Genomic DNA, 25,791 nt, shown 5'->3' on the forward strand with positions numbered 1-25,791 from the left:
GTTGCCTAAAACCTAAGAACAGTACCTAATAGCGCTACATGTGTTTGCTATATTATCATCATTTCCACTATTCCCTAAACATTCCTATTTATTGTTGCTCTGTTCTTTACCCTCCCAGCCACCTCCACCCAATGTCCTTCCCATCTCAGGTGCCTAAAAAATTCCATCTTTCAAAGCTTCTGCCACCTCCTCCATGAAGCTATTTCTGATCTTCCATGCCCACCTTTGTTCTCCCAAGAACACCTGGCATTCGCTTCTCATTTGGGACTGCAGTTCCCTGCTCACGTGTCTGTCTCCCCATCAAGTTATGGGTTATATGCAAAGAAGGCCCCCATCTCATTCCATCTGTTCCTCCAGTGCCTGACACATAGTAGGTGTGCACAAAACATTTCTGGAATGAATGACTGTCTCCCATCCTAGATGGTAGAATCCCCCACATGGGACCACAGTCATCTTTGTGTTCCTCAGTTCTTAACCCAGCACATTGCATTCCATCCTCCACCCCCGGCCAACACTCTCCAGCCAACCCTGCAAGAGCCACATGTCTCCGGCCAGTGTCTGGACAGTTCTGAGCTTAGATGCTGTTTCTTGCCTGGTGAACGCCAGAATAGGTAGTGTTCAAGTCTCACCCACTCCCGCTGCGTGTGGACTCAAACTGATTTGTCAGTAGCCTTGCAGCCCCAGGCGGGCAATCTGGAGAGTGTTTGGAGAATTGACACGCGAAACAAATGGGCAACTTTTGTTCTGACCCCAGTTCCCACAGAGCGCCAATATGCATATGCTTTACTAAGATAGGGTCTGGGTTAGTGAGAGTCTAGAGAATTGGATGCAGGCATGGAAACAGAGCCAAATGGTCTTTGGCAACAGAACACTTCAATGCAAAGAAAAACATCCACTTAAATGAAAGATAAAACAAAACAGCATGCAAACTCGATGACCTTGACTATCTCTTATTTCCTTGTACACTGGAGTTAAAATTCTGTGCATGATCTCTAAAGGACGGTCAAGGGTACCCACTCCCACTAATAACACACATCTTTGGGCCTATCAGAATGAGGAAAGAGACAAGTTCAGAAGACATTATAAAAATACCAGTTGCTTTGTCCTGTCACACAGGCCTGGCTGTAATGCTAAATCCACCCCATCAGCAAGCGGACGGAATGCACGCCGGCCCACCCACTCGCAGAAGATGGCTTAATATTGGTGGAGAACAGCGTCAATCTATGTTTTCTATCACCTAAGAATCAGAAAACAGATGACACTGGCTTTTTATTAAAACCAATAACTCAACATTTCAGATATCTCTTGCCTGCCTACGAACTGGATAGGAGAGAACCAAGGTGTTTTGAAAGTCATTTGTTAAAGAAGAACAGACACCAAGAGAGGCCACAGAGAGGGAGGAGGCCTGGCTGCTAGCAGAGAGGTTTAGTGTGGCCACACCATTCCTGGGTCTTGTGCCCAACCGGGCACAGTCTTGTCTGAGCACCAAATCTAAGGTGGGCCTTTGGTAAACCACATCATAAGACTCCAGAGCACCAATGTGTTCATTTCTTGTGGGGACCACCCTTCCCAGTCCCTGGCCTGGCTTTTTGGAGGCTCTGGAACGCAGGTTTAATGGAATGGAAGGCGGCTCACGGAAAGGTGGCTTCAGCCTGAACTGGGGGTATCTTAGCATCCCCTGACACTTTGGCAGCACAGGTCTAGAGTCTTAGACCTGTGGATAAGCCCCTCCCTCTTTGTCTATTAATCAGATCACCCTGATTAACAGAGAGAGGTCATCTCCATTCCCTTTGTGTTAGGGTGTTTCCATCTGCTCACACAAAAGAACTCCAGGAAGGGAACGGGAAGCTGGAGGACAGGATGAGAGGGGCACCTTTTTCTTATAACTTTTTTTGAACTTCTTGCATTTCATGCCATGTAAACATACGTCACATATTCAAAGAATAAATAAAATTATAAAAGAATATTCATCCCCTTGGCCTTGCAAATAGTGCAGGGAAAGGCACATGCCCAAGCTGGGGCACCGACCCAGTGTTTGCCGGAGCCCAGGACAGAGGTCCACCGACCCGCTCGGGATGGCCCTTGCGGGAGAGCCCTGCAAGCCTGGGGCTGCCGCGGACACCCCTGCCTGAGAAGGACGCAGGACACAGAGGGGAGTCCCCATGGCGCTACTGGAGAAACTTGATCTACCCTCCCTCCCACTTTCCAATTACAGGAGCCTTTTCTGCTCTAAAAATAAATAAACAAAAAGGACCTACCAGTCTAACAATGTAGCAAAGAACCCCTGAGCCCGCATGGAGGGTCAACAGCACAGGCTTTGGGGATATCAGCACCAGAAAAGCAGCACAGAGCCGTGGTTAGGAGTTTTGGCATCAGAGATATCTGGAGCTGACTCCCGGCCCGATCAATGACTAGACACAGGATATAGGCAAACGGCAGACTCGCCAGAGCTTTGTTTTTTCAGATTATAAACTGGGGCTGACAATGGTACCTGTGCACTGCCATGTGAGCTCCTCGGAGGCAGGGGCCTGACCGGAACCGTCTGAATCTGAGGGCTGCAGGATGCCTGGCACAGGGAGGTGCTCACTACGGAGCTTTTCAATGAATGAATGATCCATATATCTCATAGGGTTGTTGTCAGGATTAAACAAGAAAATGCCTGTCAGCTGCTGAGCAGAGCACCTGGCCCTTGTTGGGCGTAAAACAAATGCTGCCTTTTATTTTATGATTGATTTGGGTAGAAGTTTTTGGAGGTAATTTTGTTTCTCTTTTTCACATTTTAACTTATTACTAAGGGATAGTGTACACACATAAAGTCACAACATTATTTGAATTAGTTGGCCCCACCTGCGCCCACTTCTCGTTGTCCACGGGCACGTCCGCCAGACCACCTGCCTGCAACGTCTGTGCAGCTGTCGGACATCAAGGCGATTGGTTCAGTTAAATGGTGGCCAACTGGCTTCACTTCTCTAAACTAGACACCAGTGTGGGAAAGCCCCTGTTCCCTGCAGACCGGACGCCAGCAGCAGCTACTGGAGACGCCGCTGAAGGATGTATGTCAATGTAGACACCTAAATGTCAAGAATACATCTTAGCTCTGGGGCCTTCTGTGGTTGCTGAGTGCTGCCTACAAATGAATGCGGCTACAAAGTCGAACAGTTTTCTCATCTCCTCTCTGAAATGGGGATCCTACCTTTCATGATGATGGGGCCAACAGCTATTAGATAATAAAATACCAGACAGGGATAAAGAGGGAGGGGTCTTTGGAGTTATTCATTTCTTCACTGCATACTCACTTAGCGTTATCACTGAGTTCTGTGCATCGCATAAAGCCATAAACAAGTGGCAGCACCTGTCTCAGAGAGTTAACTATCTGGTAGGCGAAACAGATACTGAATGGATGAGTACAGGTGCAATGGGTGTTAGGAAAAGGGAGGTGAGGAGCTCTCTGTAAGTATATAAAGGGAGGCTGACTTAGTAGAGTGGGCTGAGTGGTCAGGGAAGGCCTTCTTGACTTGTCATAGTTGTCCAAGCAGAGACTAGAGCGGTGGGCCTGGGCCGCCTTGCTGAGGGGTCTCCCTCAGCCACTGATGCCCTATCTCAGGGAGCCACAGCGGAGCAGCGCCGGGCAACATGCAAGCCACATCTGCGTACCTAGAGGTTCCCCAAGCTATGCCCAGGACGCAGGTGGGAGTTCTCACTCTGAAGGGCGAGTCAGGACACTCTTATCCAAACCCCATCCAGGCCTTGCCCGCCTTGGCCCTAGAAGGACTCTCCCCAACCCTGTGTGGCAAAACCTTCCTCTGCGATGCCTCCTGGTCCTTCCTCCTCTGTGGAGATGCCTCCTGGTCCTTCCTCCTCTGTGGTGAGGCCTCCTGGTCCTTCCTCCTCTGCGGTGACACCTCCTGGGCCTTCCTTTGTGGTGAGGCCCCCTGGTCCTTCCTCCTCTGTGGTGAGGCCCCCTGGTCCTTCCTCCTCTGTGGTGAGGCCCCCTGGTCCTTCCTCCTCTGTGGTGAGGCCTCCTGGTCCTTCCTCCTCTGTGGTGAGGCCTCCTGGTCCTTCCTCCTCTGTGGTGAGGCCTCCTGGTCCTTCCTCGGTGGTGACGCCTCCTAGTTCTTCCTCCTCTGTGGTGATGCCTCCTGGTCCTTCCTCCTCTGCAGTGACGCCTCCAAGCATTGGATTCAATATGTGAAAATGCAGCTTCAGAAGCTCCAAAGGCCTCCTCTCTCTGGAGTCTGCTTCTACCTGGGGTTAACACTCGTTTTTTTTTCCTTTCGAAAAGGGCCAGATAATAAATATTTTGCACTTCGCAGGCCATCCAGTCTCTGTCACAACTACTCAACTCTGCTGTTGTGCAAAAGCAGCACGGCTAATACATAAACAAATGAACGTGGCTGTTTCCAGGAAAACCTTGTTTACCAAAAACAGCCACAGGATTTGGCCCATGTGCCACAGTTTGCCAAGTCCTGTTCTGGACTCTTGTCTGTCTATAGATTTAAAAGTCTAGCTTGGAACTCGCAACGTGTTCGTTGTTTCAGGAGGTGTTCGCTCTCCTTTCCCTGGGGCAGAACTCGGTCTCCCAGCCCAGCTTTACAGGGCTGCAAAGAAGCAAAGGGCAAATTACTAAGAAGGGAAAATATAGCAGGAGGTTTTTCAAAGCATTATTCTGCAGCATAGTAAAGCCTGAAAAAAAAGTACGGCATATGAAATGGAATCCTAGCTGACTTACTCACTGCCATACAAGCTTGGGCAGCTTGGAACTGGGCTCCCCACTTCCTCCTTTCAACCCATTCTCCACTCTCCTGCCAAAGTGTCTTTTAAAAACACAGATCTGATCATGCCACTCTCCTGCCTAAAGATCTACCACGAATCCCCATGGCTCTTAGGACAAAGGCTCTACCCAACAGCACAGCTCCTGCCCCACCTCTTCCCTGCCACCAAGCCCTGGCTGGTCTATGCCAATCATGGCAATCCATGCCAGTGACTGGTCTGGGGGTGGACCTGTGACACGGTTCTGGCCAATACGACACAAGCAGACATCTGCAGGGGACTTTTGGCAAAGTTCTTTCCTGATAAGGGGGCAGGCAGGAAGAAGGCGTGTTCACAGCCCCTTTATTCTGCCTGGGAAGGTGGCATACCGGGATGAGGTGTCTGGAGCTGCAAGAGCACACTGGGTCGCACTGATCCCAAGCTATATTTTAGAGAGAACAGAGCTGGTCCAGAGTCCCTCAGAGCCCCTCAAATATTAGGTGCCCAAGGTATATCACAGAGTGAACATATCTAAGAAAGCCTGGACCAAATTCAATTCTTAACCACTTCAGTACCAGCGTCCACTATAGTTGACAGCCACAGATAAACACGCACGTCGACTTTAGCCGACAGCCGTGATATGACTTTTCTAATTTTTCATTTATCAAAATTGTGAACATTTAAAAATAAATAATGTAATCGAAACATATATGTATCTGTTACCTATTCTGATTTGCATTACAAGTAAAGTTGCCTGTAAAGTAAAACAAGCTTTCAGTGCTTTAAAGCCTTCCTCATCACACAAGAGCAAAACGGATTCGTCGTCAATGCACAGCACAAACTATGGTGTGGACTGTAAGTGCTGGCTGTGGCCAGGTTTCACAGCCGGTGAGCGCCATACCAAAGTGGTTAATGATATAGGAGCAGGAAGATGAATGGGTGAGCCCAGGTCTCCTTGGCTCACAGCTGACAGCAGCCTCTCTTCTCCTGCCCCTGGCATGCAAAGCATGAACGCTATCCTTCCAGGAGATAAGCTCAATGGATGGGCACCCAAACCTGTCCACCGCTGGCAAGTCAGGCCATGGGTAAACACTGTTAGGAAACTTCTGGCTGGATTACCATGCAGAGCTGCAGAAGTACTTGGTTTTATTTGCACAGCTCAGCACATAGATAGATTCTCAAGATTTTGAGCTCTGTGTACACATGTCACACCGCCAAAGTTGCTGTAAACACTTGGGCAATTTGCAACATATCCTAGACCAGTCTTGGCTTCCAATGATCACTCTCCAAGGAGGCACTGCTGGGTTCTTGGAATGTGGTCCAAGAACTGAACGATCAAGGACGTCTCCAAACATGTGCATGAGGCTGTGAAGGCTTTGCCCTCTCCTGCCTTGTCCCTAGCACAGGGAGCTCCCATAGGCGACAGCTGGGGGGAGTTCATGTCCTCTGCCTCCCTGCTACGATAGCACCTCTTATCCAGACCGGCTTTAAAAGGAAGCATCGCTGGGAAAAAACTGAAGGAATCCTGCTGTCGGAGAGAGGCTGGAATTCTGTGTCCCCTGAGCGCCCCCAACTCCTTCCTTTCTGTCCTGCTTAGAACAGATGGCAAGGACACTAACCAGGTTGGGACTTCCTCTTGGGAGAGAAAAGAGTCTAACGGAAAAAAGGAACACATTTAAAAAAAACCACACATCTTTCCAACGCACATTTGTGTGTGCACCCAGGATGAGGAAAGCAAAGATTTTTTTAGGACGGAGTCTCCTCCCTCAGGAACTTAATATTGTACCAACACGGGGTGGTGACCACGTGTCCAGCCCTGTTCTAAGTGTTCTTCCCATACTAACCCATCAGTCATCACACAATCCTATGAAGTAAATGCTGTCATCAGCATCATCCCCTTTTTACAGATGAGGAAACTGAGGCACTGAGAGTTTAATTCCTTGCCCAAGGTCACGAAGTTAGCAAGTGGCAGGGCTGTGATGTGGAACCAGCAGTGTGATTCCAGGGCCCTCTAGGACCTCTTGGGAGGGGAGATAAAGACAGAGACAGAGACAGAGCCTTTTAAAATGCAAGTCTGATCATGTCACCCCACTGCTGAGAATCCTTTCAGTGGCCTCCTACTGCTTTTAGGGTGGAGGCGGACTCCTCACCCAAGCCCACCCAACCCCGTGTGGTCTGCTCCCTGCCAGCCTCCCTGGACCCTGCACTCCCCGGTGCGGCCCGTGGCATTCGCTGTCTCCTCCTGCTGCCCCTGCTCCCCTCCGCCTTTTCCTGCTTCTTCACAGCTTCACTCTAGCATCGCTTCCGCAGGTGCGCAGCCCTCGTCCACGCGGCAGCCCACGCGTCCCTGTCGGCGTGCCATCCCACTGAGCCAGTGACTATTTCATTGCCCTTCGTCCCTTCTGGATACCAGCGCTGTCTAATGAAATACCATGTGAGCCACACAGGCCATCCTACATCCCCTAGTAGCCACATTTAAAAAGTAAAAGGAGCAGGTGAAATTATTATTTTTTTCTTTGCGACAGGGTCTCGCTCTCTCACCAAGGCTAGAGTGCGGTGGCTTCATCCTAGCTCACTGCAACCTCAAACTGCTGGGTTTGAGTGATCCTCCTGCCTCAGCCTCCTGAGTAGCTGGGACTATAGACACGTGCCACCATGCCTGGGTAATATTTTTATAGAGACGGGGTCTCGCTATGTTGCCCAGGCTGGTCTTGAACTCCTGGCCTCAAGCGATACTCCTCCCTCAGTCTCCCAAAGTGCTGGGATTACAAGCATAAGCCACTGCACCTGGACAAAATTCATTTTAATAATGTAATTTATTTAACCCAATATATCTAAAATATTATCATTTCAACACATAATCAATAAGAAAGTTATCAGTAAGATATTTTACCTTTTTAAAATCATACCAAGAATTGAAAATCCAGCCTGCGTTTTGCACTGACAGCACATGTCAGTTCCAACCAGCCACGCTCCACGTCTCAGTACCACATGTGGCCTGTGGCTGTTGCATCGAGTAGTGCAGGCCCAGTCCAATCTCTCGTCCCCAGGGGTCAAGTGTGGTCGTTTGGCCGGTGATGCAACTGAGGTCAAAAGCAGTTAGTCGGCGGACTCTCAACCAGGGGTGACTTCTCCCCCGGAGGACTTCTGGCCACATCTGGAAACAGTTTCGATTGTCATGGTCATGAAGTGAGGGGTGGGACAGGCCACTGGCATCTCGTGGGCAGAGGCCAGGGTTGCTGCCAAACGTCCTCACAGTGAAGGATGATTCGACCAAAGAGGCCCAGGGTTAGACGAGCTCGAAAACTCAAGCACGCTCACTGCCCGGTCACTCAGTCCCTCTTGCTTTCTGGGGCCTGTTCCTTCTTTCGTCTACACTGTCAGCTGTGCTGGTTAGAGACTCACAATCTACTCAATGCCAGGCCTGCCTTTACCGGTCAGTCCAGTGGACCGGTCCTTACCAAGGGATGCTAAGCCAAGAGGTGGAGGGGGCCGGGGGGGTATTCCACGTTTGCCTCCTGGAGTGGGGTAGGCCTTGGCCTTGTATCCTCCCCCCATCCCCCACACACAGACACACCGAGAAGCTGGGGCGTGGGATTCAGCCGTGATTTCCGTTGAAAACCATCTCTGAGCATCATTAAAAATCCCCACTTGAGTCTGTGCAAGCCAGGCGAGTGCACCAGACCGTGAACAGGCACACTGTCAGCCGGGCCCTGTCAGCCAGGTTTGCCTGGACGGGAGACGAGCTGGAATATGCATGAGACAGCCTGACCTCCCGGAGGAGTGGAGGATGAAGTGCCACCCAGCCTGGGGCAGAGACGGCACCAGCGCCCTGCCGGCCTCAACGCCCCTTCCCTCCCTGCGCTCGGTGCCAGGGAGGCTGGCGCGGCTCCGTGACAGCGTCTTTGAAACACATTTATCCTTCAACGCCCTCCTTGTTTTAGGAGGTTTAGGGAACACAGCTCGCTTCTGAAAGGGCCAGAATAACACGTTTGTAAACTGGAAAGCTGGACTGAGATTTGAAGGGACTTCCCCAATCTCTCCCAACGTGCTCTCTGAGCAGACACCCCCACCCACGTCCTTTTGGGGATATCTGCTTACACAGGCTCTCCAAGGTCCTGAGAAAACAAAGTGGATGTTTCTAGTACAGGGCCTGGTCTGCACTGAAGATTTCATTTAAGAAAAAAATAACTTTTTAGTAGGCAGCGACCTAGAAGGTCCCTGAGTTGAGTCACCCTGGACATCTAAGAGCTGCCAACTCCTCACTTTTTGCACGTGACTTTTGTTTTTTACAGCTGTATTGAGGTGTAATTGACGTACTAACACTGAAGACAGTTAAACAACACACAACTTGGTAAGTCTGGACAAGGGTGTATACCTGGGCATCGTCACCACCATCGGGATCGGAAACGTATCCCTCAATCCTAACACCACCCCAAGCTCCTTGGGAGTCCCTCCCTCTCTTCCCCCACCCCCGCAACCACTCAGCTGCTTTCTGTCATGTGGATGGTTTTGCATTTTACAGAACTTTATATACGTGGAATCATAGAGCTATACTCCTTTTTTGTCTGCTTTTTTCACTCAGCATAACTACTCTGAGTTTCACCCATGTTATTGCATGTGCTTTTGTATTACTGAGTGATATCCCTTTGCACGCACACACCAAAATGTGCTTGCCCGTTCACTTGCTGGGCCAGCACAAATGACGCCACCGTGGACGCTCCTGCACAAGTCTCGGTGTGGACGTGGCTTCCACTTCTCTGGGTAGAAACGGAGGAGTATTTACCCAGGAACGGCTGGGATCACAGGGTAGGCGTAAACTTAACTTTTTAAGAAATTCCCAAACTGTTTCCCAAAGTGGTGTCCCATTGTATATTTATAACAGCAGCCTACAAGAGTTCCGGCTGCTCCTCATCTTCGCCAATGCGTGGTGCAGACGGTCTTTTTAATTTTGACTCTTCTTGTGAGTGTGTGGTGTCTCCATGTGGCTTTCACTGCATTAAAACCGTGAGGATGGATGTGCTCGCCATGTGCTTATTTGCCATCCACTTATCTTCTTCGCTGAAGTGTCCACTCTAATCGTTTTCTCAGTTTTTTGTTTGTTTGTTTGTTTGTTTGTTTGTTTGTTTGTTTGTTGAGACAGAGTCTCACTCTATTGCCCATGCTAGAGTGCTGTGGCATCAGCCTAGCTCACAGCAACCTCAAACTCCTGGGCTCAAGTGATCCTCCTGCCTCAGCCTCCCAAGTAGCTGGGACCACAGGCATGTGCCACCATGCCCAGCTAATATTTTATATATATACTTTTAGTTGCTAATTTCTTTCTATTTTTTTAGTAGAGATGGGGTCTCACTTTTGCTCAGGCTGGTGTTGAACTCCTGAGCTCAAATGATCCACCCGCCACAGCCCCCCAGAGTGCTAGGATTACAGGCGTGAGCCACCATGCCCAGCCCATTTCCTCGTTTTTAAAAAATATTTTTGATTATTTGTTCTCTTATTGTTGCCTTTTGAGAGTTCTTTATGTACTCTGCATACAAATCCTCTATCAGATATGTGATTAGGTAACGTTTTCTCCCAGTCTGGTGCTTGTCTTCTCACGCTCTTAACAGCACGTTTTGAAGAACAGGAGTTCTTCATTTTTAATTAAAAAGAAATACTCACCTTATTGTGAGGTGGTTTCCCAGATGTCAGGGGGACACATTAGGCCGGCTCTGCTGGAGGTTGAGAATGGGTCCTCTCCTCCCAAACCAACTGCCCCCTTGCTGAGCAGTCTGCGTCCAGATGGAGACTGGAGATTTCCACGAGGGAACTCTCCGTGCCTCAGTTCCACCTGCAAAATGAAGATTATGATAACGATACCTACTTTATAGGTAGGCTGATGAAGGAATTAAATTACTAAACACATTGAAACCTCTTACAACCATGTCTGGCACTTGGTATCACCCTAGTGTTATTAATATTATTTCACACTAAGGATTTCCATGCAGAACAAATACACCACCTTGGGGCAAAATATCCATGGGATTATTTTGTTTCGGTTTTGATTAACATTTGTTTATCTCTTCTACCAGCCCTGAGCCAAGTGCGCTGCCTGGCTTACTTAGCGGAACAACCTGGAGAAGGAGACACAAACATTATCCCCATTTTATAGCTGAGGAAACAGGGACCCGGCATGGTCAGGGAGGGGCTAGGCTGGAAATCAGGCCAGGATCCTGCTGGCCCCAAACACAGGCTCTAAGCCATCCGTCCACATGGACTTCCCTCCCAGGAAGAAGTGCGCTGACCGGGGAGTGTGCCGTCCCTGAGGTTGCGGGTATCCTCTGCCTGGCGGGTGTGGGGTTCGGGACCCGCCGCGGAGCGCAGAGGGAACAGGAGAGGCGCCCGCCGCGCGTTCCGGGCCTCGTACAAACCGTGGGGCTGTCCTTTGGCCGCGAGCACGTGCACCCACGAGAGAGGCCACGCTGCAGACGGCGGGGAGTGGGCGCTGCTCAAAGGGGACGCCTCACGATGTGACCATGGCACACCCGGAACAGTCTACCTCGTCACCCAGCACGCGGTTGGCATGGTGGTAAACGAACAAATTAAGGGCAAGTTTCTTGCCAAGAGAATTAATGGTGGGCACATTGAGCGCCCTGCGAGCGGCGGTAGCTTCCTGAGACACGTAAGGAACACGACCTGAGGAAGAAGGAAGCCGGAGAGAGGCACCCGGGCTGAGCCGCCCAGAGCCGCCACCGTGTGGGCGCCGGCGGAAGGTCCCGCAAACCGCTCCCTGCGAGTCCACAGCCTAAGACGGGCAAATCTGAAATAAAATCAGAGATCGCTGGACTGCAACACACAGATAAAAATAAATAAATAGGGGGAGGGGGGCGGGTATATACATACATAATGAGTGAGATGTGCACCATCTGGGGATGGTCATGATGAAGACTCAGACTTTTGGGGGGAGAGGGGGAAATGGGCCTTTATTGAAACCTTAAAATCTGTACCCCCATAATATGCCAAAATAAATAAAATAAATAAATAAATAAATAAATAAAAGATTAAGCATTTATGGAGCACATTCTTTTTGCCAGTACTGGGTTAGACATTTGGGGGATACAAAAATGAAAGAAATGCAGTCCTTAACCTTGAGTAATGACCTTGAGTCCTTAACTTTGAGTAGTGACGGTTTATGCCTTGAGAGCCTTCGCTATATGTGAGGCCTTGTATGTATGCTTCGCAGATATTAGCGCTTTATTCCTCAGAGCGGCCCTATGAGAGGGATGCCCTCGTCATCCCCATTTTACAGATGAGGAAACCGAGGCAGAGAGGCACGGAGAACCTTGTCCAAGGTGTCACAGTTGGCAGGGAGGGAGCCAGGATGTGGACCAGGCAGACAGGCTGCAGAGTCCCCACTGCCTCAGTCCACCGCCACTGGGGAGCGTGAGTTCAGGAGGAAGATTGAGGGGAAATGAACAAACAGCTGGACCATGTGTTTGAAGGACAAGCAGGTACCCGCTGTGTCCTCACAAGCTCAAAAGTGTTCGGTTGAAAACGCTGAGTATGCCTTCTCCAGAAATGTCACCTCCACTAGCCCATCTATTCCAGAAATGCTCACTGAGCATGCACAGAGGGCAGATATGTGATCGATGGCAGGGACAGGCCATACCCCCGTCAGGCAGGGTTCCCATCCCCACAGTGGGCTGGGAAGACATACCTGGGCTGGGAATCTCAAGGGCCCCGAGTGCCACAAGGAGGCAGAGGAATTTGCATTGTTGGGGGACTGACCTCCTAGAGTTAGAGTAAGCTTGCTGGAAAGAGGGCCATTCAGCTGAAAGTTAGCTATGCTATGTGGGGAGGGGCGTTCTAGGCACAGGGAAGAACATGAGATAAGGTCCTAATGATGGAGACTTCTGGAGCATTTGAGGACTTGAGAACCATCCAATGCATTTTATGTCCGAGGAAACTGAGATGAGACCCCAGCATGGTTAAGGAGGGGCTAGGCTGGAATCCCTCTGGCCCCAAACACAGGCTCTGAGCCATCTATCCACACAGACTTTCCTCCCAGGACAAAGTGTGCTGATAGGGGGAGTGGGCCATTTCTGAGATCTCGGGGGTCTTCTGCCCCTCGGCCTTGCTTACCCACCTGTCAGTGTGGAGTTATGGACCTACCACATAGAAAAAAAGGAAAGAGACATGCTATATGGAGCTGAGTGGCATCCAGAAGCCAGATTTTTCTGGGCCCTTCATCCTGATGCAATGAGGGAGCCATAGAAATAGTAGGGCATTGTAATTGGGGTCAGTTAAAGTGCTATTGCAAATCAACTCCAAATGCACCACCATTCCATCAAAGTGGAAGTATTTCTGTCATTCATGTAACACTCCAAGGCTTAGATTCATTCCCGGTTGGTCGACTGCTGTATCAGTTATCTATTGTCCTAGTGCCACATAACAAACAACCCCAAAACTTTGGTGGCACACAACAGTAAGTGCCTATTGCTCAGGCATCTGGGAGCTAACAGGGATTGGCCAAATAGCTCTGCTGATCTTGCTGGGCCCACTCACACGCCATGGGTTGCTGGCTGAAGGCAGGTCTAAGCTGCACAGCTGGAGTGTCATGGCTCCATCATTGGTCTTTCTGTCTCCAGCAGAACGGTCAGGAATGTTCACATGGAGATGGCAGAGGAGAGGGCAACAAACAGACAGAAGCATGCAGGGTCTTTTGTAACTTAGGCTTGGAACCAACACACCTTCACTGCTGCCTCATTTTATTGCAACAGGGAATATCCTCCATTGCTTTGGCCAGTGTATCCCCCCTTTATGGGAGGGGCTATGAGTTCACACGACAACAGACACAGGTACAGGGAGGGGTGAGCTGTGGAACCATGCCATGCACTCTATCTACCATGGTCCCCATCCCAAATGTGTGGATCCAGAGACCCTGGCTCCTTCCCTCTCGTGATGCTGCTATCACGATGCTGAAGAGCATTGACATCGTCTGAAACCAATCAGTAAGAGGGGACTTAGGATGGAGGAGGCACAGCACCTCCTAAGAGTCTTGAACTACAAGTGCCACCCATCACTTCCTCTCACCTGCCACTGATGCAAAGGAATCATATGGCCAAGCCGAGCTGCCGGTCCCTGGCCAGACAGCTGCTTTCCAGCCACAACTGTATAGGGTAGAAGGGGAGAGTAAACTTTGATGGACAACCAGCCTCTCTGCCACAGGGAGAGACCATCACGGTGCTACCCTACATTCCTAAGGGAACGAGGATCAGAGTAAAATCTTTCTGCATCACAGCTCCGTCCCTTGCAGAAGTGATGGCAAACCCACCATCATCACCCACATCGTCCGCCAGACCTGGCAGAGGGGCACCAGAGAGCAGCACACGTGCTCTGGCATCAGCCCACGGGCTGCTGCACAGATGCTCGTCTTTGCAGATTCCAACAGAGCAGATATAGAGAGAGAAGGGACACGGCACGTTGTCCCAGGCTCCGCACACCCTCCAGAGGCCACATCCAAGTACTGGTGGGACTTAGGTGTGGGGGCCCCCCTCCCTTGCTGACGAGTCACCTCTCCCACCTGCCATGGGGGGCTTCCAGCAGGCACCTGGCACACCCCGCCGCCGGGCAGGGAGAATCCCAGCACCCTCTGCCCTGCCTCCCTCTCTGAACGGTGCCTCTGGAAAGCGCGGGTCGGCTTGCCAAGCTTCTCTCCAGAAAGCAGAGACACCAAGTGAATGCCAATGATCCCCCACACCCGTGAGGAGGGGGATGCAATTATAGAAAATTCTGCTTACAGTTCAGATTTAATATTTGGAAGGGATAATCCCGAAATAAGAGATTGCCTGATTTCTCTCCCAAGCCTGTGAATGGTTCATTAGCTCCTATTTGACATTTGATGGTTCAGTCTGATTGGCTTTATTGTGGAGTTGGACTTTAAGAAGTCCCCAAGACAGAGCAATCAAGTTTCACAATGATCCCCAACTGCAGATTTGAAAACATAAATGGCAGCTGCGCCTTGGACACCAATCCGATGAATGCTGTGGGGGATTTGTATTTCAGCCCCACTTAATGAAACTCAGTCCTGCTTGGCAAACGGGGCCCCTGACTCAGCAGTTAGGATCTCCTCGGCAGTTCAGCCCGGGTGCTGCAAACAAAGGACCCCCAGACTGGAGCATCAGCAAAGATGCAGCATGTCCCAGTCCCAGGCAGCGCCACTTAGGCACTGGAGCCTTTGGGCAATGTGAGGTCCCTGAGGACTGTGACATTGAGGCTGGCCCCTCTGGAGAATGTGGTCTCGCCATGGAGGTGGGTCCCTTGCACCAACAACAGAGGCAAAAAAGAATAGCAAGTGCTCCGTACCATGGTGGGGGCCCAGAGCTGCCAGGATTCCCCAGAAGAGGAAAGTGGGAAGGGCCACAGGCGGGGCCGGCTTCCTGGAATCAGGACACCAGAGCAGGATGCAGCTGAGGGGAGGCAGCTCAGGCAGTTGTCAGCAAAGGGCTGGAGGGGTCTGTCCCGAGCTCCCCCACTGCCTTGCTGGAGGTGGCGCCTCCGACTCCCACCACCTCCTGAGCTTCCCACTGGCCACGTCTACACTGCCCTCCTCTGTACTCCCCAACCACAGCCCTCTGCAGGCAGGGACTGCCAGATCCAGTTCTGAGCCCTGGTATACAACAGAAGTTGGAGCCCAATAAATGTTCGTCAGTTGGTTGAAAAGTTGCACCTAACCATGTTGCACGCCTTCAATTCATTGCTCTTATTACTGGTGGCGGTGTAATCATGTGGACCAACATCCTTGTCATTTTTTTGAGAGCTCAGGATTCCAGGATTCCAGGGCCTTCTATGGGGTAGTGTTCATGGAGGTTATGAAAAGGACTCACTCTTTCCCTCAATTGTTCCCTTTAACGCCAGAGGGGATATTCAGAGGACAGAGGGGTCAAGGGGATACCGCTTGAGGATCTACAGTGCCCAGCACTGAGAGGAGAGCTTTGTATCTACTTACTGCTCATACAGGCCAGGAGTGTCATGCTCATGACACCAGCTGAGGGGCTCTGCCACGTAGAAGCTGTGTGTTCTCAGGCAAGTTAGCAGACGTCTCTGTGCCCTGGTGCTCTCCTCTGTAAAAAGAGGGGAGTTCCATGCCATCTAGGGCTGTGTGAGGAGTCCACACGTTGGTCCTTGTAAAGCCCTCGGATCAGGGCCTGGCATGTCACAGCCTCCCAGTGACACTTGCTGGCTCTGCTGTTCCCTGGTCCCGTCCTCACTGCCATCCCCATTCGCAGCTGAGGAGTGTTTCTTCCATCTCACGACTGGGGGAACTGACACTCAGGGAAGCGAATGTCTCGCAGGACCCCACGCTAGCGGGACCTCAACTCCAAGCCGCAGTATCCAGGCAGCCGCTGGAGAGAGATGGGGCAGTGACGAACGGAGGACATTCTCCTCCGGGCCGCGTGGCCTGGACGCCTTCCCAGGTCCTCGTGAATCCCTGCTTCAAGGCAGCTCTGAGACGGCCTCCCCCGTGCCCTCCGCCCCGCCGGGAGGCTCCTCCCTCAGGCCCCGACCACCAGGCTGCCTGCGTCACAGGGGACCCTACCACCGCTCAGCCCGTCCCCCGCGAGCACTGTGGCCTCCCTCCTGGCACTCGTGTGTGCTCACACACACACACACACAAATCCCAACAGCTACACACACCCCTATACATGACTCTCGCACATCTACTCACACGCATGCTCACATACCCACACTCTCACACATACAGATACACACAGATACATACAGATACACAAAAACCATTCCCATGTGCACATGCTCCCACACGCCAGCACACCATTCTTACACATGTGTGGACACACACATTCACCTACACACAAGTGTGGGCACTCACACTCATACATCCATAATCTCACACTCTCTCTCACATATAGACACACATGTTCCCACACACATTGTCACACGTGTTTGGGCATGTGCACACCTGCTAACTCACAGGCACAAGTCCTCACACGCACACACACACTCTTGTCACATCTGCCATTTGACCACGAGGGAGGAAGCCAGAAAAGTCCGCAGAAGCCGGGGACAGAGGCACTTACCACCTCCTCCTAACGGGACAGCCAGGCCCAGGCAAAAATCAGTGTCCAGGGGCCCACGTGTGCCAACCCAGTTGCAGTTCTCCTCTGCACCAGGCTGTCCCTCTGCTGCCCCCGAGACCCGACTTCCATGCCTCCTCCCACTGTGGCCTGGACTGTTTCCTCCCTCTCCGTCCCACTCCAGCCTCGTTGGTCACTTGGGCATCTGCTATCAGGAAACCACAGGACACCGGCATCAGCAGAGACTTTTCCATAATGACTCCACACACTGGCCCTCCCAGAACCTCCGAGAAGCATCACTAACGGCGACCGTCATGGTCATGTTTGTAGGACCCCAGACATGGGGACAGAGAGGCTTTCCATTACCCCTCAAATCAGAGTACAGATGTCCCCTCACCCCTCCCAAGAGAACGGATTACAGAATTCTTCCCTGCCTGCAGTGCCCCCTGCCCATCACCAGAGGGCAGCCCTGGTTCACGTTTGTGTTAAATACCTATTCCCAGTCCCAGTCCTCACCTGCATTGCTGCTCTGGAGAATACTATAAGCAAACCTGAAGGGGGTGCACGTGTGTGTGTGTAACAAGACCAGTACAATATGGGTAGAATGGGGAAATGAGTGAAAGGGGAAAGCAGACTGAATGAGATTCAGTGCAGTCACCAATGTCGGGGCAAAAATTTGGTTCTGAGTTTCCTGGTGGCCATAGCAAAAATAGAACTATTCATTAGGTCACCCACCTCCCTAGGGAAAAGGCCAAGATTCATTTGTGGAGCTGCTGAGAAATCCACCACTTCTTGGTTCATACAGCTCCCCCTACAGGGTCTTCCAGATCAACTCAGTTCATGTGTTGGACCCAATATGCTGATCCTTCTTTAAACTTGTCATCTCTCTGTTTTACTCTTTGATTTAAAGGGTTAGTTAAGAGTGCTGGCTCCACTTTCTGTCCACCTATCCTTTCTTGAACCCATTCCAATCAGACTTTCCTCCTTGCCACTCTCGGAATTGGTTTTATCAAGGTCTCCAGTGACTTCCATGTTGTCCAATCCAGGGACAATTCTCAGTCTTCACTTTACTAGTGCTAACCATGATGTTTGACCCAGGTGAGCATGTTCTTGCTCCTGAAACACTTTCTTCCTTTGGCTTCAAAGACGCAAGACGCAAGTCTCTTTTTGGTCTCCGTTGGCTGCTCCTTCTCCACCGGCTCTGCTGGCCCCTCCTCCACCTCACCTCCAGGTGTTGCAGCGCCCTGGCACTCAGCCAGGGACCTCTCCTCTCCTGACAGTCCCTTGATCCACTTTCACGACTCTAAGTACCAAGTACACCTGATGACCACAACACCACTATCTGTGGCCCTCTTCTCTGCTCAGTCAAACAGCCATCTCAGACTTGACGTGTTCAAACTACACTTTTGATACCCTCATCTGGCATGCTCACTCCTGCACCCCATCTCAGTAAATGGCAGTACCATTTCACTTGGGACAACCTTGGAGTTGTCCTGGTCTCCTCTCTTCATCCACCCTTTACATCCAAGTGCACAGAAAATCCAGTGAGCTCTGCCCTCAAAGACTCTCTGGAATCCAACCCGTGTACACCATCTCTACACCCAACCGTGTCCAAGTTGCCATACTGCTTTATGGGCCGCAGCTCTGTCTGTTTTGTTAGTTTCTGTATCCCTTCTGCTCGCACATAATAGGCTATCAGTAAATATTTGTTGATTAAATTCTTGAATGCTCCAGGGGCTTCTATGCAAACAAGACACAGAAAGGAGTCCCTTTCTCAACAAACAAATGATTTCACAACTATAAAAGTAACGAATTTTTTTTTGAACACCCACCACGTGCCAGGAAGATGGTAGGTGAAGTGATTGAGACTCAGAGAATAGGAAGTTGGCTGAGGCTAAACACCTAGTGCTCGGTGGGACAGATTTTTGAATCATATCCATTTATTCAATTCATCAGGTGTTTGTTGATCACCAGTTATGTGCCAGGTATTGTTCTAGAAGAACAAAACAGACAAATTCCTTACTCTAATAGAACCTACCTTGTAGTAGAGAGAAAGATGCAAGAAATGAATTGTATATAAGAGACAGGTGCTACAAGAAAGCAAGTTAAGAGAATTAGGAGGATGGAGGAAGCTCTCTGCTGTGGGATGATCTGGAAAGATCTCTAAGGAAGTGGAATTTGAGCAGAGACCTGGGTGAAGTGAGGGGTGAGTGACATCAGTATGTGGATGAAGAGCAAAGACCCCAAGGTAAATCAGCTTCAGCATGTTTGGGGGACCATGGCTGGAACCTGGAAGTTTCTGGAGTTGAGATCAAAGACAAAAAGGGGTGTCAAAGGGCTGTTGTCAGCAGAAGCCTTTGGGTTTTACCCTAAGGGAAGTGGGAAGCCATTAGTGGGTTTGAGCATAGAAGGAAAATAATCTGACTTAGATTTAATAGGACCTCCCTCCCACCCCCACCGCTACGTGGACAAAGATCTGAGGACGGACAAGAGCTGGTACAGGAAGATCTATTTGGATACTTGCCGTGGTTAATTTTGTATGTCAACTTGGCCAAGCTATGGTACCAGGTTGTTTGGTCAAATACCAGGCTAGATGTGTGGCTGTGAAAATATTTTTTTCATATAACATTTCTAATCAGTAGACTTTGATGAAGACTGATTAGCCTCCATACTGTTTGCGTGGGCTTCCCACCCGATCAGCTGAAGGCCTTAAGAACAAAGCCTGAAGTCTCCCAAGGAAGTGATTCTGCCTCGAGACTGAAACACAGAAAGCCTGAGCTTCCCGCCTGCTGCCTGCCCTGCAGATCTCAGGCTCCAGAATGCAACATCAATTCTTACCTGAATTCCCAGCCTGCCAAACATCCCTAAAGATCTCAGATTTGCCAGCCCAAACAATCACGTGAGCCAGTTCCTTAAAATAAATCTGTATAGATGACAGATAGATAAATAATATTCTAGAATAGACGTGTGATCTCCTGTTGGTTCCATTTCTCTGGAGAACTCTGCCTAATACAAAGCTGTTGCAATAATCCTTGTGGCCATCATAGCCTGGAACTTGGGAGTAGCAGTGGAGATTGGGAGACACGGTGGTTGGAGCCTAAAATAGTTTAAAGATAGAGCCAACTAGATTTGTTAATGAATTGAATTTGGCAAATAAAAGAAAAAGAGGTACCAATGATAACGGTCAGATTTTTTTATCTGAACAACTGGGCAAATGGTGGTCCCATCAACTGGTGCTGAAGAGGCCTAAATTAATGGGTCTGGGACCCAGGGGAGGGGCCAGGCTAAAGAGTGGACAGGCTATTGATGGCATTAAAATCCTTGAAACCAGCTAAGGTCACCAAGGGTGAGATTATGGACAGAGGAAAGATTTCCAAGGACTGAGCCCAGTGTCCCTGGGGCAATCTAACATCTCAAGGTCAGGAAGAGAAGGAAGAAACAACAAAGGAAACTGAGAAGATGGAGCCAACGAGACTGGTAGAAAATCTGGAGACCGTGCGTCCCAGAAGCCAGGTGGAAACGTACTTTTCTCTGAGATAGATGGAGAGTCAGCGGCGACAAGTGCTGCTGAGGAAACAGGGCAGGGAGTGTCACAGGAGCTAGGCAGAGACTCGGTGTAGAGACAGGAGAAGCCCAAACACACACACGGGCAAACTGTCACCTGCCCTGTGTAGGTCCAGGCTGATATGACAGCCTCTTCCCACGTCCATAAAGAAGGAAGTGCCCTAATGATATGACGTCATGGCTCATAGGCTGACAGGGTGGCAGCGAGGGTTTGCGTTTGTGACCAAGTTGGTTTTGATGGATGGTGGGTCATTCATGAAGAGATTAGGAGGAGGTGGATTGGGAAAATGAATTTGAATCACATTAGGCAGATAGGAAAGTCACACCTGGTTCCCAGGGAAGACTGACACTGACACACGATGGGCTCTGGCTGGAGGAGGCCATGGCTGAGGGGCCTCCAAACCCCACAGGGTCTCTCCTTGTCCCCTAGATGTGGAGATGTGGGGCTGATGGGGGTGGGCTACCTATGGTGGAAAGAGTGTGGATTGGGGTATCAGGCAGCCTCACGACAACTTCAAACACTGGAGACTGGTCCTATTTTTACAAAAGAGAAACTGAGATCACAGAGGTGGTGTCACTTGCCCAAGGTCCTACCGTGGGTCAAATCCAGCTCTGGAGAGAAAGGCATGGCACCAAGTTCAGCTTGCATAGGTCGGAGATCAGAACTGTCCCAGCTGCAGTTTCACAGATGGGGCTTGTCGGGGGTGTTCTATGGTGGAGAGGCAGGGAAATCGCCCTTGACTGAATGTACCCACGGGCCAGGCACATGCTGGGGAAATGATCAGTTTGGGGACGGGGAAACTCACAGGTTGTGTTTTTCCTAACACAACCCCCCTATGATATTTATTATTTTCTCCTCTGACTGATGAAAAAGTGGAGACATAGAGGAGCTGAGCAATGTACCCTAGGTCACACCGCTAGTAAGTGCGGAGTCTGGGTTGGAGCCCAGCTGTCCTTGCCTCCAAGGCCTGGCTTCCTTTTTCTGTAACACCACAGGCTGAGCAGAAGCAAGAATTCCAGATAGAAAACCTGCTCCCCTCTCTCACTCCCACAGTGACGGCAGCCTTGGTGCCTCACTGGGCCTCGGGCTACTCATCTGTGCAATGAGTAAGATAAGACCTGGCTACAGGATTCAATGGGGTTATGCCTGTAAAACCGCCTTGTGCCCAGCACATAGTATTCAGGAAATGAGAGCTATTTCTGTCTGATGATTATTTTCATTTTACAGATGAGAAAGCATGTAAGAGTCCATTAATTTCTTCATACTCTAAAGAGCAAAGGCTGAAGTCTGGATTCAAAGCAAGACATAGGACATTCCAAAGTTCACGTGAGCTTTTTTTCCATTTAAGTCCAAGATAAGAAAGAGGAAGATGAGTACTTCAGGCAGGTGGCATGCATCAGCAAAAACATGAGATGGGCTGGTCCGAGTGCAGGGGTGTTTACAACTAATTCATCACAACCAGTTACAGATTCCTTTGCTCCTTCTCCTTTTTCACTGTTTCACTTGACCACCCTTAAAAATAAATAAATAATAAAAAACATGAGATGGGATCTGGCATGTTCGAGTAGGATTGGTGTGAAGGACCAAGATGACATCAGATTTTAGCTACCAAGTTGGAGTGCCACCTTAAATGCCAAGATGGGCTACCAGGGCCTCCATTCAGTGGCATGCTGGGGGATCCTGCCACATGCCAGACACTGAGCCCTGGCACGGGCACTGTTTACAGCTGTCGGTCTTGCAGTGGTGATATTGCCCTTAGAGACTTTGTCCTCTTCACATAACCACTGGTTACGCATTGCCTAGGGTGCGTGTTGCAGACATATTACCCAGGAAATGGAGGCAAGCTCAGGTACGCCGCCCCCCACCCCACCTCTTCACAGCAACCTCATGCAATGGGCTCTGTAGTGCCCATTTGATGGAAGAGAAAACAGAGGCTCTGTCAGAGTTGGTGTGACTTGCCCAAGGTCACACCACTGCAGTAGGACTAGGATTTGAACCCAGGTCTCCAAGGCCAGGGCTCTTTCCTCCATGCTAGGTGAGGCTGTTGGCTTCTGAAAGGCACAGACCATGAGATGGATCACATGTGGCTCGAGGGCACCTGGGCACAGGTGGAAGGTGGCAGGCAGAGGCAGGGCGAAGCCTGGGCAAGGGCTGGTCAGAAGGATCGTCCTTAAACAGAACTGGGAGGAGGGGTGGGAGAGATGTGGGTCTTGGGGCAGTGGGACCAGCCGCGTCTGCCCACCTGCCCTGGGCCAGCCTGTCCGTCTGCATCCTTCACCCAGAGAAAGAACCGTGGGTGACCTGGGCCAAAGACTCTGGCTGGAGCCCCTGCTCTGCCACTGACTAGCTCTGCGACCCGGGGCAGGTCACTTTACCTCTCGAGCTTCGCTTTCCCTGTGTGTGACGTGGTCTCCATGTGTGCGGAAGGAAAGCGCTGTGGTCCACGGCCTCACCACCCCCAACCCCCTGCTGGGAACCAGCCTGGGCTTGTCAGAGAGCCATCCACTGTCAACCCCACCCCACTGGCTAGTTAATGAGTGACCGAGGCTCAGGAGCCTGGTCTATAAAGAGCTGCTAGCGGGGATGCGGGCCGGAGCCGGTGGAGGGAACACGGGAGCGACATGGACAGCAGAGCTGTGCTGAGGCTCTCGCTGGGGGCGGCCGTGGTCCTCCTGGTGCTGCTGCAGAGCACGCAGTCAGTCCGCATCCAGGTGAGCCCCTCTGGCCAGCTGGCCCTTCACCTGAGGTCCCCGTGGCGGCTGGCGAGGCTGGAGGGTGTGTGCTGGGAATTCGCAGGGTACGGGGCAGCACCGGGCCCGGGGCTCAGGCCGACACCCATCACCACCCTGGGCCCGAGACAGCTGGCGGGTGGGGGTGGCTGGCATCGACGGCGGAGATGATGGTCTGACAGCAGCAAACTGCTGTTCCTCAGCTCTGCCATCCTCAAGGGCCTGCGCTGTCACAGAGGTCAGCGTGTGGCACAAGACACGGATCCTGCCCTGGAGGAGCCCAGAAGGGGAAGGAGAGCCCTCTGATGCTCCCACAGCTGTCCACATTCACCCCTCTATGGGTGGATGGGGACAGTCACCAGAACAGTTTCCCTGGCTGGGAACCCTTGAGCTGACATTGCAGGGTGCCGGAGGCTGCCAGGCACAGAGCGTACAGCACGTGCAAAGGTCCTGGGGGAAGGCAGCGAGGGGCTCAGGTGCCCTTCTAGGCGCCTGTGAGGCTAGAACGGGTCCTAGAAGCAGGGCCTGCCTGCCACGCGGCAGGATGCTGAGTACGGCTGAGCACGGCATCTGTGGCCCTGCGTGTGGCATCCCTGACTCTGGGCAGGGCCTCCTTGGGTCCCAGGAAGGATGCAGGAGACTCAGCCTCTTCCTGCAGCCCTGGCCTTGGGGCCCGGCCAGCCTGGGCTGCTATCACCTTGCCATGTCAGTCCAGGGGACAGCACCCAGTTCAGCGAGTGTGTGCTGGCACCAGGCCCCCACGAGGGATGCCAGAGCAGGGAGCTGGGGCGTCCCAACCGGGGTCTGGCTGTCTCTAACACCATGCCTGACCCACTGTGCTCCACCACCTTGCTTCTTCTTCCTCTACCAGCTCCGTGGCACGGCTGGTGCCGGGGTGCAGGGTGGGAGCAGACCAGACACCACCTCCCACACCCTAGCTGCTCCTTCCAGCATGGTCTGGTCTCTTCATGAGGATGAGGAAGGGCCCCGGGAACCCTGGGTCTCGTGGCAGTGCCTGCCCCTGGCCGGGTCTTGATACCCTCCCATCTCCTCTCCCCTCCCCCTAGTACCGAGGCTTCCAGGTGCAGCTGGAATCTGTGAAGAACCTGAGTGACCTGGAGCAGCAGTGGGCGCCCAGCCCCCGCCTGCGGGCCCAGAGCCTCCTGCCCGCTGTGTGCCACCACCCAGCCCTGCCCTCGGACCTCCAGCCTGTCTGCGCCTCCCAGGAAGCTGCCAGCATCTTCAGGGCCTTAAGTGAGCACCCCTGTCCCCTGCAGAACTCCCTGCCCCTGGTGGGTCTCTGCCCACAGCCCAGCTCCTCCAGCCCACGTCGTTTCTGCCAACCCACCCGAGGCTGAGGACGGGGAGAGCCAAGAGGCTCAGGCCCTGTCCCCACCAGGACTTCCTGGTTTGGGCACTGCAAGGCAGATGAGCCCAGAGCCCCTCAGTCCTGGGAAGTCCCTCAAGGGCTTCACAGGTGGGAGGGAAGGAGGCATGGGGCAGACCCAGCAGACAATGGCCATGTGGAACAGGGGGAGACGGAGACAGCTCACATCTGGTGGGACAGGTCTAGAAGGCTTCCGAGAGGGGGAAACAACTGGAACCTAGGGGGTGAGGCAGAGTAGGGCAGAAGAACTGAGAAACAAGCTAGCATTTACTGAGCACCTACTGTGTCCTGGGCCCTGTGTCTGTCCCATGGCCTGAATTCTGTCCCTGCAGTGACCCTGTCAGGTTGATGCTGTCCATTTAGCGGACAAGAAAACTCCGGCACAGAGAGGGTGACTGACTTGCCCAGTCACACTCCCCGCTGGGAAGGAGAGCGCCTGGGACTTGAACCTGGGCTCTCACTCGGCCTCCAACGTTTCATGCTTCCTGTCTGTGAGCAGGATAATGCCCACCCCTGTGCAGGCCTTCTCGGCCACCTGTCCAGCAGCACCCCTGGAGCCACAGGCGTCTGGGGTTCAGGTCAGCTGACCGGCTTTCTCCCCACCCAGAGAGCATGGCTACTGACGAGTGTGAGCTGTGCGTGAACATCGCCTGTACCGGCTGCCGCTGAGATGGTCCTCAGCGCCCTGAGCCCGCCCGGGACACCGTGCCACCTCAGCCCACTGCCTCGGCAGCCTCCCAGCCCCGTCCCCACTCCAGCAGGGCCCCCGACCACTGGGTCGTCACCGCCCTGCCAGGGCCTGGGCAGCCGGGTCTGCATCCGGATCGGACACACGGTGGAGGAGAGTCCAGGCCCAAGTCAGCCACACTCTTCAATAAAGATTCTCCTCCCCACGCAGAGTCTAGGTGTCCATCTGTCCATCCCCAGCAGCCACAGGTGGAGCTTCTTGGCCTTCTGGGTGGGTTGAGGGGAAAGGTGAGATGGAAAATACCAGATGGGAATTTCCCTGAGTTTCCAAGTCCTGAGGAGTCGATTTATCAGATCCCATTTCATATCAGAGGGAGCCCAGGCTCAGGGCGGGAGAGAGGTGCCCAGGACTGCAGAGCTCAGGGCCTCCCACATTCAGAGCCTCAGCGTCTGGGCTCCTGACCCGGGCATGGGCTTGGGCTGGGCAGGAGGTGGGGCTGGAGGGGCAGATGAGGGACAGATCCCCTGACACCCTTCCCAAGCCATCATGGGCCTGACTCTGCCCCGGGCCTGTCTTGGCCTCCTACTCACTCCCTGAGCTCC

General features: G+C 52.0%; 1 protein-coding gene across 1 annotated transcript; it reads left to right on the plus strand.

Moving 5' to 3' along the window:
* The first annotated feature begins 22,978 nt into the window (after positions 1–22,978).
* On the plus strand, positions 22,979–25,395 carry GUCA2B (guanylate cyclase activator 2B). Its single transcript, XM_012765183.2, has 3 exons — positions 22,979–23,096; positions 24,182–24,368; positions 25,109–25,395. The coding sequence occupies exons 1-3, from the start codon at positions 23,007–23,009 to the stop codon at positions 25,168–25,170; spliced, it is 339 nt and encodes a 112-aa protein (XP_012620637.1). The 5' UTR covers positions 22,979–23,006; the 3' UTR covers positions 25,171–25,395.
* Positions 25,396–25,791: the final 396 nt, after the last annotated feature.

This window comes from Microcebus murinus, chromosome 2 (genome assembly GCF_040939455.1).
Source record: "Microcebus murinus isolate Inina chromosome 2, M.murinus_Inina_mat1.0, whole genome shotgun sequence".
NCBI classification, from domain to species: domain Eukaryota; kingdom Metazoa; phylum Chordata; class Mammalia; order Primates; family Cheirogaleidae; genus Microcebus; species Microcebus murinus.